Source organism: Octopus bimaculoides, chromosome 1 (genome assembly GCF_046866305.1).
Source record: "Octopus bimaculoides isolate indiv1 chromosome 1, ASM4686630v1, whole genome shotgun sequence".
NCBI classification, from domain to species: domain Eukaryota; kingdom Metazoa; phylum Mollusca; class Cephalopoda; order Octopoda; family Octopodidae; genus Octopus; species Octopus bimaculoides.
In genome coordinates, this window is record NC_142928.1 from 152,177,190 (window position 1) to 152,197,189 (window position 20,000).

Genomic DNA, 20,000 nt, shown 5'->3' on the forward strand with positions numbered 1-20,000 from the left:
AAAATGTGCTCTAATTTGATAATTTATATCAAACATCATCATCATTGTTAAAATAACACATAATCATTTTCGGTTAATTTCTGCACGAGGACGTTAATATTTTGCAAAATAGTACATTATAACCACTTAAATCGTTTCTAATAACATACCTCCATTTCCAGAATATTCAATTATTTTTCACATTCTGATCAGTAAATTTCTAACTAAACATAAATAATCAATGTGTTTTGTTTGTTAATAAATTTGTGTAAATTTTGATGTTCCTATAACACAGCAAATAGAAACAAATTGTGAATTCATATTGAATAAAACTGTCAAACAAATGTTGAAGCTTGCAATGTACATACATATACATATACTTCCACACGTGCATACATGCATATATATCTATATCTATCTATCTGTATATATATATATGTGTGTGTGTGTGTGTGTGTGTGTGTGTCTGTCTGTCTGTCTGTCTGTCTGTCTGTCTGTCTGTCTGTCTGTCTGTCTGTGTGAGTGTGTGTGTGAAATATATATATATATATATATATATATATATATATATATGCATAGTTGTGTTTTAATATGATCGTATATAAAGAGATTCAAACAATTACTGTAAAAAAATTAATATCAATATGCTGACTATACACTTCAAGTATAAAAATACAGCTGACAGTAAGTTCGAAGTTCATCAATAATCGGCTTCGGCAGTCACTCTCACCCAACCCACTCTCCCCGCGTACATACAGACACGCACGCACACACACACACACACATACACACACACACACACACACACACACACACGGGCGTAAGTATTACTTAGTGGCTAAGATGTTCACTTTAGTACCATGTGATTTCGGATTCTGTTCCACAATGTCGCACCTTGAGCAAGTGTTTTCTACTGTAACCTAGGCCCACTAATAGTGGGGAGTGAATCTGGTCGACTGAAAGTGTGATGAAACCTGTCGTATACATGTATACGAGTATGCGTGCTTGTGTGTATATGCGTATACGTATATCTGCATCTTTGTGTTGTGTTTGTTACCCCACGCTGCTTGGAAGTATGTGTTTGTTTATTTACATTCCTATATCCAGTGGTTAGTCAAAAGAGACCAATAAGATAATTGCTAGACATTAAGAAACTAAGTATTGGAGGGCGATTTCTTTGTCTAAATGCTTCAAACCAGGGCCCCAAAATGACCGCAATGGAATGACTGAGACAAAAACTAAAAGATATGCAATGACTATATATTCATTCTTAATTCGTTCTGGCAATTACAACGCGAATTTTGACATCTTTGGGCTTCCTCAGCAGTAGCTGCAGCAGGGCTGATGAATCCAACGAGAGCTTCAGTGAACATCTCCGATGCTCTGAAATATGTTCGTATTTTCGCGCTAATATAGCGAGAGATATGTATGTGTGTGTGCGTGTGTGAGTGTGTAAATATATATATATATATATATATATATATATATATATATATATATATATATATATATATATATATATATATATATATATATATATATATATATATATATATATATATATATAAAACTTACTTGGAAAAGGATGCGTGGCATTCGATCATATAATAATATTAATAATATATAAATATATGCATATATCCATACATATATGTATATACCTACGTCTATATGTATACATACATGCATATATGGGTACAAAACATAAGTGGACAGAAAGAGTGATCCCTTTTCGTCACGTGTCAGCGACGAGGGAGTCAAGGAGGAAGAGTGAGAGAGAGAGGGAAAGGTGAAAGGGAGAGAAGAATGGGGAAAGGGTGGGAGAGAAAATCAGAAAGGATGAAGAACAAGAGAGGGAGAGAGGTACTTTGTTATATGTTGTATAACAAAGTATCTCTCTCTCTCTCTCTCTCTCTCTCTCTCTCTCTCTCTCTTGTTCCTCATCGTTTCTGTTTTTATCTCCCATCCTTTCCCAATTCTTCTCTCCCTTTCACCGTTCCCTCTCTCTCTCACTCTTCCTCCTTGACTCCGTCGTCGCTGACACGTGACGAAAGGGGATTACTCCTTCTGTCCACTCCCTTCCTAAAGAAAAGACGTGCCTTTTCTTGTCTCCTCATGGCTCGTCTACCTAGCGCTCATAATAATTTTTCTATCGTCTTGGCTCAACAGCCCTCACTGTTTGTTTTTACTGTCTTGTTCTCTCTGCCCTGTTCTTGTTAACCCTTTCACCCTCCTCAAAAAATCTCAAATTTTATTTAATTTGCTTTGCGGGAAGGACTGTTTCAACGAAGTCGCGTATTGTCCTTTCCTTCGAAACGCGGAGTAGATGAAACAGGGACAACTGACGAAGGGGTATACGCATTATCTTGCATTTCTCGTTTCTCTGTTTCTTTTTTTTTTTTTTCGTTGTTCGAAAAAAGTTCGTTTTCTGTTTTCGTTTCTCGTTGTGTTTGACGTTTTTTTTATGTCCTGTACCCATTTATGCATGTATGTATACATATAGATGTAGGTATGTACATGTATGTATGGATATATGCATATATTTATATATTATTTATATTATTATTATATATATATAGCACTATATTTAAGAGATGAGGAATTATATACATCATTTACATTATTTACAATTAACGGATAATTGTCCTCATCTTCTTTGTTGCTAACACGAAGTTTCGGCTGATATACCCTCCAGCCTTCATCAGTTGTCTTGGGGAAAATTTCGAACCTGGGTTCTCATTCCGAAGGTAACCACTACGCCATATGCCCACGGGCATATGGCGTAGTGGTTAAGAGTGCGGGCTACTAACCCCAAGATTCCAAGTTCGATTCCAAGCAGTGACCTGAAGAATAATAATAATAATAATAATAATAATAATAATAATAATAATAATAATAATAATAATAATAATAATAATATCGAAAAATATCTTAGGAATGAGAACCCAGGTTCGAATTTTCCCCAGGACACCTGATGAAGGCTGGAGGGTATATCAGCCGAAACGTTGTGTTAACAACAAACAAGATGAGGACAAATATCCGTCAAATGTAAATAATGTATATAATGTATATATATATATATATATATATATATATATATATATATATATATATATATATTAGAAATAGAGATGACAAAAGATATTATCCTTGTGACATCTCTCCTATTACTGTTCTATACTCCGTTCTGAAACACGTATATTGAGTTCTACGCCAGGTTATTAGTCACGCAATTCTTAAGCGATATATATGTGTGTGTGTGTGTGTGTGTGTGTCATTATTCAGTTTATTTCAAGATTTCTTGCCAATAGAGAAGAAAACAGTTTCTAACCTAGATCCAAGGTTCCTTCATTGGAATTTTTGTATGTATGTATGTGCAGATTTGTATGTTTTATGTACGTATACTCATGCATATAGTTACATATCTAGACATGCTCATACGCAGGGTGTTCAAAAATCCCTCCGCAGTGGATTTTTTTTTTCACCATGGTGCTACTTCAAGAGTCTTTCGGTAAAGGGATTATTTCGAAGGGACTTTGGCCACCAAGAGCACCTAATTTAACACTGCCATACAATTTTCTCGGGAGCAAGTAAGGGATCAGTGTACAAGAATCGCCCGAAAACCATTAATGAGCTAAAAAAACGCGATCATAACCTTCACAATGTCCATACCGCGTCAGACACTCCAGGATGTATTTCAAAACATTAATAGAAGAGTCATCTTATACAGTGAAAATGAAGGACGACGGTTTCAACACCCCTTATAAAGTTTTTTTGTTTTTTTAATCTTGTAAAGTCTAATACATTCTTTTGTAGTCTTTTACCATCTTATTAATATTTATTTTGCAATAAAATACTTACTGCGGAGAGGCGTTTTGAACACCCTGTATATTTAACTTATAAACTCCGGTAAAGTTTTACAGATTTTTACAGTTCCTGTGGGGGTGGGGGGTGGAACTCTCGAGCATGGTGAATATTCATGTCGGTGGTGCAGGTTAATGGGTATTGCCACTCCCTTTACGTACTTCATTCTTGTTCGATCATTTTTAAACTTCTCGATCCACTCATTAACATTTATATGTGGTAAAGCACAGTCCCCAAATTGTACTGTGAGCCTGTGATGAATTTTAGCTCCTGATACACTTTCAAACCTGTGAAATCGGAGCACTAATCTCTGTTTTACCATGATGTACGCTGTCAGCGAAGCGGCCAACGTAAAGGAAGCGAAAGTGCTACTAATTTTTGACTTACCCTTGTATATAAGTTGCTATAAATATATATGCATGTACATATACACATGCTGTAACCTTGAAACGGCTGTCGGAGTATGGCCACTTAATTCTTGAAATTGGAATACGTCCATGTAATCATTGGAAACTTTACTTTCCATATGCATGATTAAACATTTCTTTATTCACCTTTTCGCGAGGATTTGCACTTTTGTTTTTTAATATATGTTTAATACCTTTTAACAACGCTCTTAATCTATAAGTAGGACGATGTCTTCAATATATACCTTTTAAAATGCTAATATTTTTAATACATCAATATAGTTTTTCTACCTATATATGTCTATTTTATTTTCATATATTTATGTATCTGTAATTTTTTTATATTTTTCAATATTTTAATGAGTGACACATTAAATATATTTTAATAATTTGCATACACCAGTTTTATGGCCAAGTATATGTTGTATTATTATTCTAAAATGTTGAACCTACCTGACTTTTCCTTTTAAATATTTTATATATATATACACACATACAGGCACATAAGTGTGGGGGTATATACATATCTATATGTATATATCTGAATGGGGACCGCTTGCATATACAAACGGAGTTAAAAAGCTCACTTCCTGAAGTGGAATGAATATATTTGATAGTAATTTAGACCTTATTTTGTGTGGAACTATGACTTCCACATTTTTGATAAGATTATTTACTCTCTCCGCACACAAAACCTGACGCACACATAAATACCTCGATGCATATATATATATATATATATATATATATATATATATATATATATATATATATATATATATATATATATAATTTATTAATAAGGGTAGAAATTGATATTAATCAATTAAAACCAGTTGTCTAGCATATTAAAAAAATCCGAAGATTAAAATTATATTACATACAAAAATAAGAGGAATGACCAGCAAAAGTGGACTCCTATATGGTAGAAATAGATGCCGAATCATCTAACCACGAAAAATAGGTTCTCAGTAAAAGTTAAGCGACACAACAGTCTGTTTTTCGTGGTTAGATGATTCGGTATCTATTTCTAGGAGTCCACCTTTGCTGGTCATTCCTCTTATATATATATATATATATATATATATATATATATATATATATATATATATATATATATATATATATATATATATATATATATACATGCATTTTATATTTTTACATATATATATATATATATATATATATATATATATATATATATATAAATGAATAGATAGATATGGATATTGATATGCCTCTATTTAATACACTTGTATCTTTGATGTAAACATAGAAGCCAGACTTGTTCCTCAGTTGTTTGAGAAAGATAGTCAGAGAAAGACTTCAAAATTATAAAGCAAAAGTTATATTTCCAATAGAAGATAAAACGGCAACTATGAAATATTATTATCACTGGTTGCTTTGTTTTTATTCTATAATTTCTTTGGTCATTCGCTATCCTTATCAAATATGCCTATTTGTATATGGTTTCTGTTAAGAAGATGAAAGTTTCTTTGATTAACGATTGATTAGTGACTGAAGTGAAATGCCTTCAGGCGTCAACCGCATCATTTTATCATTCCTTCCAAACAAGACTGTCTCTACGTGGTCTCTACATCTAGATATCACAACGGATACCAAACAGTCTTCAGCAAGAGTTGGTGATTTGAATAATGTAAGCCAAGGCATATTGTATTTGAACGAAAACACTCTGAATGGTCATGCCTGCAAAGATATTTGATAATATATGTCTGTTTGAGTACAAGTACATAAACGGCACTCTGATGTTAAACTATTAAAATCTCTTTTTATTGGGGACAATGCTACTTTTATGTCTGTATTTTCACATCCTGTTTGTTGGGCGAACACCTTTACTTCAAAGTGGTTAACAACCAGAGAAGTGTCGTAGATGATTTGCCATTGGATACATTGATCTCTTGAGACAGTTAATTATTTAGCATGTTTCTTCGTTATGTTTACTATTAACGACTTACGAAACGTAAGTACATTTCGAGAAAGGTGTGGAATTTCTATAAAGAATGGTTAGAATGTTGTACGCAGAATCGTTGTTTTGATTCTTGGACCATGCTTGCGTTGTGATCTTGAGCAAAACATCTCATTTTGATTAAAAACATTTCGTTGCTCCAGTTCAGTCATCTGTAAATGAGCAAACCTGTGACGGACTGGGCGCTCGTTCAGGAGTCATGTTGTGATTTGGCCACTTATAGGACATGGAAACCGAGTAACCATAAGACTCGAAATTACTTACTTGCTTGTGGATTTCATAACGTGGTATCTTTGACTTGATGATCGTATTAATAATCCTTTCTACTATAGGCACAACGCCTGAAATATGGGGAAGGATTACAACGACCCCAGTGCGTAACTGGTATTTATTTTATCAACCCGGAAAGAATGAAAGGCAAAGTCGACCTCGGCGGAATTTGAACTCAGAACTTAAAGACGGACCAAATGCCGCTGAGCATTTTGACCGGTGTGCTCACGATTCAGCCAGCTTGCTGCCTTAATAATAATAATAATAAAAAATAATAATAATAATAATAATAATGATTTCAGATTTTGCCAAAAGGGCAGCAATTTGTGGGGAAGGGATAAGTCGATTTCTTCGACCAAGTGTTTCACTGGTACTTAATTTATCAACCCCGAAATGGATGAAAGGCAAATTCGACCTCGGTGGAATTTGAGCTCAGAACATAACCTCGGACGAAATGCCGTTAAACATTTCGCCCGGTGCGCTCATGATTCTGCCAGTTCACTGCCTTAGTAATAATAATAATAATAATAATAATAATAATAATAATGCAAAAATACCTACTCCAGAAGCAAGAGAAGCTAATACAAATAGCCACAAAACACGAGCAAAACAAAAAACTGTTTTCAGTATTTAAGGAAGCTGACAAATACAAACAAGAAATCAATCTACCTAACAAATACGAAGAAGAAGAAGAAGAAGAAGAAGAAGAAGAAGAAGAAGAAGAAGAAGAAGAAGAAGAAGAAGAAACAACAAAAGCTATAAAACAAATGAAATCCAAACTAAAACTAGAACAGCAACGGACCATGATAAAACGATGGCAAGAAAAGCCCCTACATGGTAAATACTGGGCTAAACTAAATGCGAAAGAAATAGACAGAGAGAAATCCCAGCAATGGCTGAGAAGCTCAGGACTCAAAGCAGAGACTGAAGGATTTTTAATTGCTGCACAAGACCAAAGCCTCCCCACCAGAAATTACAAAAAACACATAATGAAAAGAAATATAACCAGTAACTGTAGAATATGTGGAGATCGACAAGAAACAATAAATCATATTATCTCTGACTGCCCAGTCCTGGCTAAGAAGGAATATATTCACAGACACGACAGAGCTGGGACCTATATACACTGGAAGCTATGCCAACACTATGGAATAACAACAGAAAAAAGATGGTATAAACACACGCCAGAAAAGGTCACAGAAAGCGAGAAAGCAACCATACTCTGGGATATGCCAATACACACAGATAGAGAAATTAAGGCAAATAGACTAGATATAGTTGTCAAAGATCATGAAGAAAAAAAATGCTTTCTAATTGATGTATCAATACCAGCAGATGACAACGTTTTTCTAAAAGAAATGGAAAAACTTTCAAAATACAAAGACCTGGAAATAGAGATAACTCGAATGTGGAGTCTAAAAACAGAAACAATTCCTATCATAGTAGGTGCCTTAGGTATAATAAAAAAATATTCAGACAAATACATATCAAAAACACCAGGACTTACAAATATATATAACATACAGAAAATTGCACTACTGGGTACTGCACACATTCTACGCAAAACACTTTCAATACGGTAAACATAAGAGCACCACAGCAAACCACAGCACATACCCAAGGCGCACAGAGCTGCGCTCGGTAGTGAAGTGAAAGCACGTTATAAAAATAAAACTACTGAACAATAATAATAATAATAATAATAATAATAATAATAATAATAATAATAATAATAATAATAATAATGATAACAACAATAAAAATAATAATAATAATAATAATAATAATAATAATAATAATAATAATAATAATAATAATAATAAAGGTCACAGAAAACGAGAAAGCAACCATACTCTGGGATATGCCAATACACACAGATAGAGAAATTAAGGCAAATAGACTAGATATAGTTGTCAAAGATCATGAAGAAAAAGAATGCTTTCTAATTGATGTATCAATACCAGCAGATGACAACGTTTCTCTAAAAGAAATGGAAAAACTTTCAAAATACAAAGACCTGGAAATAGAGATAACTCGAATGTGGAATCTAAAAACAGAAACAATTCCTATCATAGTAGGTGCCTTAGGTATAAGAAAAAAATATTCAGACAAATACATAACAAAAATAGCAGGACTTACAAATATATATAACATACAGAAAATTGCACTACTGGGTACTGCACACATCCTACGCAAAACACTTTCAATACAGTAAACATAAGAGCACCACAGCAAACCACAGCACATACCCAAGGCGCACAGAGCTGCGTTCGGTAGTGAAGTGAAAGCACGTTATAAAAATAAAACTACTGAATAATAATAATAATAATGATAACAACAACAACAACAATAAAAATAATAATAATAATAATAATAATAATAATAATAATAATAATAATAGTATAGTGTTAATTGAGAAAGAAAGCTGGATCATAGATATAGCAAACCCAGCTGACAAGGTATGCGACAAAGAAGAAAGAAAAGTCAATTGATATGACATATTAGCTTGGGAGGTTAAGCAGTTGTAGTTAATGAAAAAGGTGGTAGTATTACCAATAATTGTCGGAGCCTTGAGAACAGTGAGTAAAAATCTTGAGAACTACGCGGAACAAATAGGGACTGCAATAAGGATGGAGCACTTACAGAAAACAGCACTGCTTGGAACTGCTCCAATACTCTGGATGGTGCTCGAAAAAAAAAAGGGGTGTTGCCTTAGTTCACTTATAGTGGACAGCTGGCACCCTATTACATCTTCAGCGTTAGAAGCTGTGCAAAGACAATGAATAATAGTAATAGTAATAATAAGTATTCTAACTTTGACTTACATTCCAAAATAAAGCGACCAGCGATTCAGTCTATCTTATGACGTGACAATATGCTTTTCTACAGATTCCAGAAGATTGAAAGGAAAATTCTATCCACCTGTAATTCATATAGGTGGTGATGTTCATTCAGTTCATTGCTCTACATTTTCCTGTGTGCCATATTCTTGAGAAAAATGTATAACTCCTAAAACTGATACAGATACATCAAAAGAAAATTCTTAGAGAATACTGCAGTCAATGAACTCGATTCCAGTACTTTAGCGATACGCATTGAAGGGCTAAAAGCTTTATGTATCCGGTTGGAATTTTAACTCAGGTCCTGAGGCGAAGTTACTAAATAATTCTTTCTACTATAGACACAAGGCCTGCAAGCAATTTGTGGTAGGGGCTAGTTGATTACATTGATGCCAGTGTTCGTCTAGTACTTATCTTATCGACCCTTAATGAATGAAAAGCAAAGTCGATTTCGGTAGAATTTTGAAATCAGAAGGTAAAGACGGACGAAGACATTTTTACAGGTACCTTATTAAGTCTATAATCCGCACTATTCCTGTGCTAATTATACTAATAGTACATAGTTTTTGAAGAAATTACAAAAATCACTAATTAAACATTAGCTGGTTACACTTTACGATCCATAGAGACATAAGTTCTTTTTTAAATTTATTTTAATGACACGTAATGTATTATTATTGTAATTACATCTCATCGTATAACATTGAAAGTACATAACAAAATAAATAATTATTAAACCAGTAAAAATAAACAAGAAATCATTATATGCAATCGTACAATAGAACATACATCAGAACATTTACAATTTGAATGTTCTGATTTCGTCTAAGTTCAACAAATTTTTCAAAAACCACGAAAATATTTTGAAACGTATTTGCTAAACCGCTATTTTAATTACCAGTTTTCAACATTTAGATATTCTCCATCACAATTTCGTATTTATTTTCTGATAAATTTATTTATTTAATTTTTTTCAAATTAACACTGTGTTTGATGTTGCTAATTACATTTGACTGCTTTAGGAAACAACTGAAGAAAGTAGCACATCGTGCTATTAAGAAACCATTTTGGGAAAGAAGCACTTAACGTCGGAAATATATCTTTTTTATTGTTTTACTTCACACAAAAGAACGGTATTTTGGGAAAGTTGGAAAGTGAGAACTGAGATCTTCATGCCTTTCTTCCGATAGAAACAACCAATAAAAGAATAGAAAAATAGCGATGTAACTAAAATAAATTGATTTTATGAGGAACATAGTTACTGAAACACAAAACTGAGTTATAGAACATTACATTTTAATTGTAAGTCGCTTGCCACCTAACTAAACGAATAATGACTAAAAGATTCCAATGAATTCTACTGTTGTGGTGTCCACTACAGGCAACAGTCATGAGAGAAATTGTTCTTATTGTCCCAATTTATTTTCAGGCATTGTATCCAAACTTACAGTATATAATATGTCGTATTTTTAAAGATGGAATGGTGTGGCTTTAGGGGAATTTGACGTTTATGGTTAGCAGATCGAGAAATAACGTAGAGATTTAGCAGCAGTCTAGTCATGTGAGTATATGGACACAGCACTACACACCACCGGAATTATCATACATTTAATACTGTGTGCTGTAGTTCGCTACATAGTGTCACTAAAAATATTTATTTACAGTAGTTCCCTGATCAGGCTGAAAGCATAAAATACTTTAAGATCTTCGTTTTATTTTGTTTTGCTTACTTTTTGTTTTCTTTCTTGCTACTTTTGACTCTTTGATCAATAGACAAATACTTTAATATTTTTGTTAGCATAAATAATGGTTTTCTTTATTCATTATTATATTTTCAGGATAGAGATATCGGAGATCTAATGTTCTCCTTGAGCTACCTTTCTAGCGCCGAAAGATTAACCGTGGTTGTTGTGAAATCAAGAAACCTGGAACACACAGAAAGGGGTAAAATCACTCTCGGTAGGTATTTCTTTACTTAATTATTTTATTCTATGCTTTAATCATATTGTTTAGATTACAGAAATCAAAATGTAAATGTCAGTCAGTTATTTTGTCAAACTATAGCAGTGTCTTTTTTTTTACAGCCAGCTATATCCCAAAAACAAATATATATTAATTATACAATAATACTCCTTACAAGAAATATTCTTATACACTTTGTGCTGGTCCAATATGAATTAAGCAAACAACTCTTTCAAGTATGTCATCTCTTGTGCTATAGAATAATTCTACTTGTTTCCGTCTCATCCACATCTGTATTTCTAAAAGTTTCCTCTAATTCTACAAACAGCATGTATACTCTTTTACTTGTTTCAGTCATTTGACTGCGACCCTGCTGGAGCACCGCCTTTTAGTCGAGCAAATCAACCCCAGGACTTATTCTTTAGAAGCCTAGTACTTATTCTATCGGTCTCTTTTTGCCGAACTTCTAAGTTACGAGGACGTAAACACACCACCATCGGTTGTCAAGTGATGTTGGGGGGGGGGACACAGACACACAAACATATACACACACATACATATATATATACATATATAGGACGGGCTTCTTTCAGTTTCCGTCTACCAAATCCACTCACAAGACTTTGGTCGGCTCGAGGCTATTGTAGAAGACACTTGCCGAAGGTGCCACGCAGTGGGAATGAACCTGGAACCATGTGGTTGGTAAGCAAGCTACTTACCACACAGTCACTTCTGCGCCTATATTAATATATTTATACTGTAAAACACAGATAAAATATTTATTAGATGGGAGACATAACAAATTTACAGTGGAGATATAATTTACTGAATTCACAGGTATATTTTATCCAACGACCTGGAGGTCTAACGACTTCCAAACCCGGAGGCCTTTTAAAAATAGTATGAGGATAATAATGAGTATCTTCCCTGTTCTAATCATTCTCTGATAGATTTGAATATCGATTTCGAGTACATCGAACGACGAATGAAGACAAACACGAAACAGGTGACGTTTAAATTTAGAAGGTAAATGGATATAAGTAAATACTACATCGTATTTTGTTCGATGCTCTAAAGACTCCCGCAAGGTATCAGGCTAAGGAATAGAAGGAGGGCGAAGAGGAGAAGTAACAGAAGAAGAAGAAGAAGGAGGAGGGGAAGGAAGAGGAGGAAGAGGAAGCAGACGAAGAAGAAGAAGAAGAAGAAGAAGAAGAAGAAGAAGAAGAAGAAGAAGAAGAAGAAGAAGGAGATATTGAAGAATGCCATGCAGTTCAATACCAGGGATAATTTAATATGCTTCTTTCTGACTGCAACAAAAAAATATAACATCGATTGGCTATTCCATTACGCATGACACACATTTTAAGATATTTTATATGTATATATAAATACAGTAGGCTAAAAGAATACATATAAGTTCTACATTTACTGTTGAACTGTCTCGTCTAAGCCCACGGATAGAAGAGCAACAGTGATACTATGAAAACCTTCAGCGATATTAGTTGGTTATTCTTAAATAATACATTTTTTTAAGTATCAACAGTACAAGTCTAAAAAAGGAAGAAAATCAGAGCGACAACTATATACTTAATGCCGTGAATTACCTACATTTGTTGACATTAACCATATTTAATTATTCTACTACGTATGTTTTCATTGGTCAATAATCGAATAGGAACTATAAACAAACAAAGCATGAGTATTAATATCAGATTGATTCGGTGCTCCAGTCGCAATTTCAAACAATTCAAATAAAAAGTAACATGCTGAGAATATGATACTTAAAATTATGATTAAATTCGACATCTCTACAAACGAATGAATTAGTTTACAATGACACTCTTAACAAGAGAGAGGACTTCGCATCACGTGATTCATAACTAAAACGAAAAGAAGACACTTATGATCATGAGAAAAATTGGTTTCCATTTTCCGTGCAAATTTTACACGAAAAGTTTTACACAGCACAACTAATTGACAACAGAATAAACAGAAAACTTTGTGAGAAAATAACTTTGAGCTAAACGTAACATTGAATCCTAGCAAAATGATTAATCAAGGAGATGTATTCTCAAAGCCAAAAACATATCTGATATCGAAATAGAATACATAAAAGAAATTATTCATAACGAAAACTGAAATAACAGAGCAAAAAGTGAAAACAAAAACATCGTGAATGTAAAGCGAAATAAAGAGTAAAACACTAGACTACCTATAAAATTCCAACCAAATTCCCACAAAACCTCAGTTAAAAGATAGATGATAATTATAATATTAATATGTATTTGTAGTGTTTTACGTTCTATGTAAAGTCGATTGGGATTGGCTTTGAGACAATGACTATCGACTTTAGCGTTTCATCCTTCCAGGTTCTATAAAATGAAAATTCTTTTGTACTCTAGGCATGAGGCCCGAAATTTTGGGGGAAGGGGACCAGTCGATTACATCGACTCCAGTTCGCAGCTGGTACTTTTTACCGACCCCGAAAGAATGAAAGGCAAAGTCGACCTCGGCGGAATTTGAACACAGAACATAAAGATAGTTGAAATATCTATTTCTTTACTGCCCACAAGGGGCTACACAAAGAGGAGACAAACAAGGACAGACAAACGGATTAAGTCGATTATATCGACCCCGAAAGGATGAAAGGCAAAGTCGACCTCGGCGGAATTTGAACTCACAACGCAGTGGCAGACGCAATACCGCTAAGCATTTCGCCTGGCGTGCTAACGATTCTGCCAGTTCGCCGCCTTCTATAAAATGAAAATTACCTGAATCATCATTGAGGATGATCTAACCGTTTACACCTAACTTCAAACAAGTATAGACGGTTATGTACCTGTGTTACAAATCAAAATTTATACGATTTTGACAAAGATTATCTTTATAAATCTATCTAGCTGTTATTATTCGATGGATAGGTTTCGTTATTGCCACAACTCTACTTACAATAATTGTCTAATTGTATCTTTTTTCTGTTTTTTTCTTTTCATAGATCCCTACGTAAAGGTAACCCTTATATATGCAGGAAAGAAAATTAAGAGGAAGAAGACAACTACAAAACGAAATACGCATAATCCTGACTGGAACGAGGCATTGGTGTTCAATTTAAGTCGAGAATACATTAAAGAGATCACAATTGAGCTAGTCATTTACCATGACAACAAGATCGGAAATGATGAAATACTTGGCAAAGTATTACTTAACCCTCATTCTACTGGCGAAGAGAAGATACACTTAGGTGATATGATTGTAGGCAAAAGCACTGGTCCCCGCTGGCATAAACTCACAATGTAAACTTCATTATTTCTCTAGTTGAGAGCAATGTTCTTGTATCAATGAATAGAGATGCTGTTATTGAATCATTGAAATTTTAAAAAATTATGATTCAAGAAAAAAAGCAAGTGATTTCATTTGTTTTCAGAAATGAAATTAACAAAAGAAATGCTATGAGAAGGAACTCTGGGAGAATGTTTGATTTGTAATTGAAGAACATTATTATTCTCATAACCAAGTAAGCTGAAAACGAATTATCTTGAAATATATTTGAAATCGAACGATAAAAAACCCTACAGATTCAGAAAAATTTATATTTCCAATTATTTTAATATTTGTTTTATCCCAATACATGAGAATGAAAAACAAACGAAAAAAAAATTGAAAATAAATCTAAAAGCCAATCAGGAGAAAATGTTCTTTGATAAATAAGTGAATTATATGGAATAATATTGGTCTTTGTAATACTTGTTTCCCTGTAGTTATTTCTAGCATTGAGTAAGAGAAACAGTTTGAAATATTGTCAACACGCAAAAAAAAAAAACATCTTAGAAAACAGAATGAATGCTTTTCGCTCATATATTTCTTGTATATTTGAAAAACATTTCTTTTATCTTCCAACTAATATACATGCATCAACATTTAGTCAACACAATCATAATGTAATTGTGTTTTGCTGATATCATTCATCGTCCTTTCAGTAGTTATTACATCGACTGAAGTATACAGGTGTAAGAGAATGGAATTAGACGAATGGAATTGATATTCTAATTCATATATAATCGCATTAATGTTTATATTATATGCATATATATATAATATATATATATATATATATATATATATATATATATATATATATATATATATATATATATATATATATATATATATATATATAGGTAAGCATGTATTTACATATATATATGTGCATATAATTTAATATCTATGTGTATTTTTGCGTGCGTATCTGTGCGCCCCGTGTGTGTCTTCACGATCTCGAACTGTATGATCTCGTTTCAGCACCTCAGTTTCTCCTGTAAACTGCAATATAAATATGCATATATATATATAATGTATGTATGTACGCATGTATTATGAAAAACGTTATCTGAATTAGATATCGAGCAGGATTAATTCAATAAAAAGTGAAACTCTAATGATGAAATGATACAATTTTGTATTTTTGTAGAACGAGATATTGTTTAGAATTTCCTTAGATTATAAAACATTATTCTTTTTAAATGTTTTAGCATTTGTTATTTACTATTCTCTTCATCACATAAATTGCATATTCATTAGGACGAAGTTTCATATATCCATTTATCTGTTGTATAATGTATCCATTTTGGTGAGTTCAGTATATAATTGAAGAAAAGATGCATAAACAAATTAAACGTATATTCCTTTTAATCTTAGTCTATGAAATGAGAAAAATATATTTCGAACTCAATATGGTTATATTCAAGTCATTTATAAAGACATGCAAATAAAATAATTTTGCATACATAATTATAATTCATCAACCCCTTTGAAAATAAAAACATCAAAGTAAATGACAGTTATATAATTTTTTTTCGAAATTAACTACAGTTTTCTGATTCTATAAAATCAATTTCTTTATCAACAAAGTTTCTAATTCTTCAAAATCTTATCGAATATCTATCCGCGAAAAGATATCAGATATTGTGCGAACGTATTTATACAAAATTAAAACAACATCCTACTGTAAATTCTTCTGCAAAAATGTAAAGTTACATATTGATTTTCTTTCAAGTTGAATAATGGATTTGAAATGATAATAATAATAATTAAAAAAATAATAATGATGATGATGATGATGATGATGATGATGATGATGATGATGATGATGATGATGATGATGATAATGATAATAATAATAACAACAACAATAATAATAATAATAATTTCTAACGTAGGCATGATGCCATTTTTTGTTGTTAAATGATATTTGAATTAATTGCAATATATGACTGGTATTATATTTCATCGACCTCAGGGGATAGAACGCAAAGTTGCTATGGACGGGATATGAACGCGAAAAGTAAAGAACTAGAACAAATACTGCAAGGTTCTTTGTCGATGCCCGAGTGATTGTGCAAATCCACCTAGGTAAGAGTAATGATGATTTTTATATAGTCAGGAGGCGAGAAAGTTTGCAGAAAAGGAACAGTCTATCATATCGACCGCAGCACTACATTTGTGCTTATTTTGTCGATTCCAGATGGGAAAAAGATAGGATGGTAATGATGATGGTATCTTTGGTTACGTAATGTAAATAAACAGGAATTTCATATTGGGACACATCTTTAAATGAGCGCGAATATGAGTTTGGAATCTTGAATGGAAAGCTATTAAGAGAATCTATGTATATTATAATGCTACAAAAGAAAAGATATTGATGATCTGCCGTTCACATTTCAGAAAATTTGTGGAAAAAGTGCTTATGTATTGAGACTGCTGCTACAGATAATTATAAGGATAATGGGGAGAAAGAATTTGTTTGATAGATAAGTTAATTTTAGTAGTCAATTTGAATTGTTTAAAATTTTGCTACTTTTTCTCTCTAGTCTTCAACATAGTTACTATCGAATTATTATCATCAACATTTAACACCATAATTCATTCAACTTCATAATTGTATTAGTGTTGTATGTTGAGAAGGTCATTATACCAATAAGAAACACATACTCTCGTTCCATTTCACTTCTTTTATTATTAGTCTACTAATAAGCTATGTAACCAATTAACTAATTGATCGCTTAATCGTTTGATCAATCAGATAATCAGCTTGGTTCACCAGCACCATTTCGTCGCCATTAGTGACTCAGCAATACCTTCTCTGCTCGAGATCTACTCACAACAGGAGTAGATACGGCTTGCCATTAATGTAGTCACGAATGATAAAATAATAATGAAAGTAGCGAAACAGAACTAGTACTTGTGATTATTATGAACTTTCAAAGACACAACATCTGTTTCAACACACGATTTCATTTCAATGATTGAAGCCGAGTACAAAAGCCAAATGTCATTATTGCAATTTATCTTTAAGACAAATTAGTTTTAAAGCTATTTCTCATAAAGGAGATAGATCAAAATTTGATTTCTTAGCATTTATTTGAAAATTAATATTTTCTTTAGTTTCAACACATATATTAAAGAACTATGTGTTGAAACTATTCAAAGTTCACCTTCTTCCTAGAATGTTTTAACCTGCTTTACGGAACCTTGACCTGCTAGTTTCTGGATTTATTTCTATCTATATCCACTTGTAAGATGCAAATGTATTTGCACTAAGAAATGCATATTAGTCAAACTGTATTAATGTTTTAATGCAGTTTAAAGCCAGTGAGGTTATTCGATTTTATTTTTTAAATTTAATTAATGAATGCCATAGTCATCCAGTATTGCTCTGTCAATACTGGCATCACATTTCCTCTCCTCGCTTAAATAGGTTTTAGTCACAAGAGCTTCCTCCAAGATATCTAGCATTTTGCCTAACACACCGAACACAATACCATGGAAGTTTTCAGTTATCGTTTTATTACTATGTTCAAATCCCGTCAAGGAATCGGTTCAAAGTCTGCTTTTTATATCGCCATAGTCGGTCATAAACATATCAGTCAAACACTGGGATGGGATTGAGTATTTTGTCAATGTATGAAAATGTTATTATCAATATCATGATTATTAATCATTGTCAAACTTACTGCTGCTGCTACTACTACTACTACTACTACTATTAATACTAATACTACTTATGACTACCATTTTTGAGATTCCTGGGCTGAATTTACGTTCAAATGTATGGCACCGTTATTATACGGTATTTAAAGTCAAAAGTTGAGAAAAGAAAACATGGCATTTTTTCTATTTATACTTGCATTCACTTCCTATTCAGTAGAGCTCTTTAATTATTCTATATTCCAAATAAAAGTCTTGTTCTGAGATGCATAAAAATTGTAAGCGTGCATGCTTTGGTGTACATATGTATTTCTCTGTGTGCTTGTGTGTGTGTGTATAATTTTACTTGTACATATGTATTTATACAACAAAATATATTTAAAACGGTTTGTGCAGACACATAGATATGTGTCTGTGTGTACGTGCGTAGTGTGTGTATGTGATGTGTATATGTTTATACAAATATAGTGACCTAAAAATAAATGTATACATATATAATTATGTATAGAAATTTATAAAGGTGTTTACATACTTATACAAGCCTACAAAAACTCAGTTATAATTTTTGAGCGATATAACTAAATTAATATTTCTTAGCAAATACTAAAATCAATTTTGAAACGGAAAAAGCAATCGATGGTTTTCATCGTAAAGTTTTATTCAATTCGTAATTTTTTTGTTTTTGCTTTTCTTTGTTTTTTTTTTCTGACTCATCGACGATACACTGGTTTTGGTGTGGAATATTAACGACAAAAAGTATGTGTTTTTAGCGCAGCCGTGAACCTGTTAATTCATCTCATTATCCTTTGCTTAAGTAAAATTGTCTATAACTACAATGCCAAATATTCAGCAGCAATATTCATTAATAAATTTAAAATATCGTTAGACAAAAAATAAGTTGTTTTTTTCTTGTATGTATTACTACTTAGAAAGATATAACCAACACATAAATATACAAAACACAAATATTGCTAGCCGATAGCTGTTCTTAAAAGGGAAACAGTTTATAACGTTGTAAAATATATTTTTGCAGCTCAGAGGTGTGAAATGAAGGAATAACTGAGGTAAAACAAAAATCATGCATATATAAAAGTGTATGGGTATTTGTATGCATATGAGAATATTTATACACATACAAACACACGTGTATATATATATATATATAACCTAAGTTATTGATTTTTCTTTCTTATTCTATCTTTGTCTGTAACTGCCGTGTCGGTGGTAATATTTGCAAACACACTACTAACACATACAGGCATACACACACGAGGATCACCTCATTTCCTTAAAGAGAAACATACGTTTAAAACTAAATTTTGATATGTTTGCCAGTATTGAATAAGAGTGAAAACTACTTCACTTTGACAGTAATTGGGTAACTGTAAAAAGATAATCAAATAGTCAAATGTACAATGACTTTTGAAGAAGAAACCACGAACAAATATGAAGCCAAACCTAACGTGTGAATTAAAGTGTATATTGTTATAGTGTACATATATATGAAATTATTCTTCACATGTATTTAGTGATAATAATAGTGTAATTTTTATCCTTGTAGATACACTATTAATTAATAACTTGTGATACGGAGTTTATTGTATTATAATTTCATAATTATGTATATAATGACAATTTAATATACAATTACATAAACTGAAGAATATACGCATTTAGCTTTGTGTGTGTGTGTGTGTGTGTGTG

The 20,000-nt window shown here is 32.4% G+C and overlaps 1 protein-coding gene across 3 annotated transcripts in view; it reads left to right on the top strand.

Moving 5' to 3' along the window:
* Positions 1-20,000, top strand: part of LOC106879468 (synaptotagmin-1) — a 463,106-nt gene that overhangs the window by 442,496 nt on the left and 610 nt on the right. For 2 of the 3 annotated variants that reach the window (XM_052971395.2, XM_052971396.2), the window contains exons 4-5: positions 11,189-11,309; positions 14,308-14,838. In XM_052971395.2, the coding sequence (XP_052827355.1) occupies positions 11,189-11,309; positions 14,308-14,609 (423 nt within the window). In that variant the 3' untranslated portion in view covers positions 14,610-14,838. Of the gene's footprint in view, positions 1-11,188; positions 11,310-14,307 lie in introns of all 3 variants that reach the window. The other variant, XM_014929042.3, reaches the window with a different exon arrangement.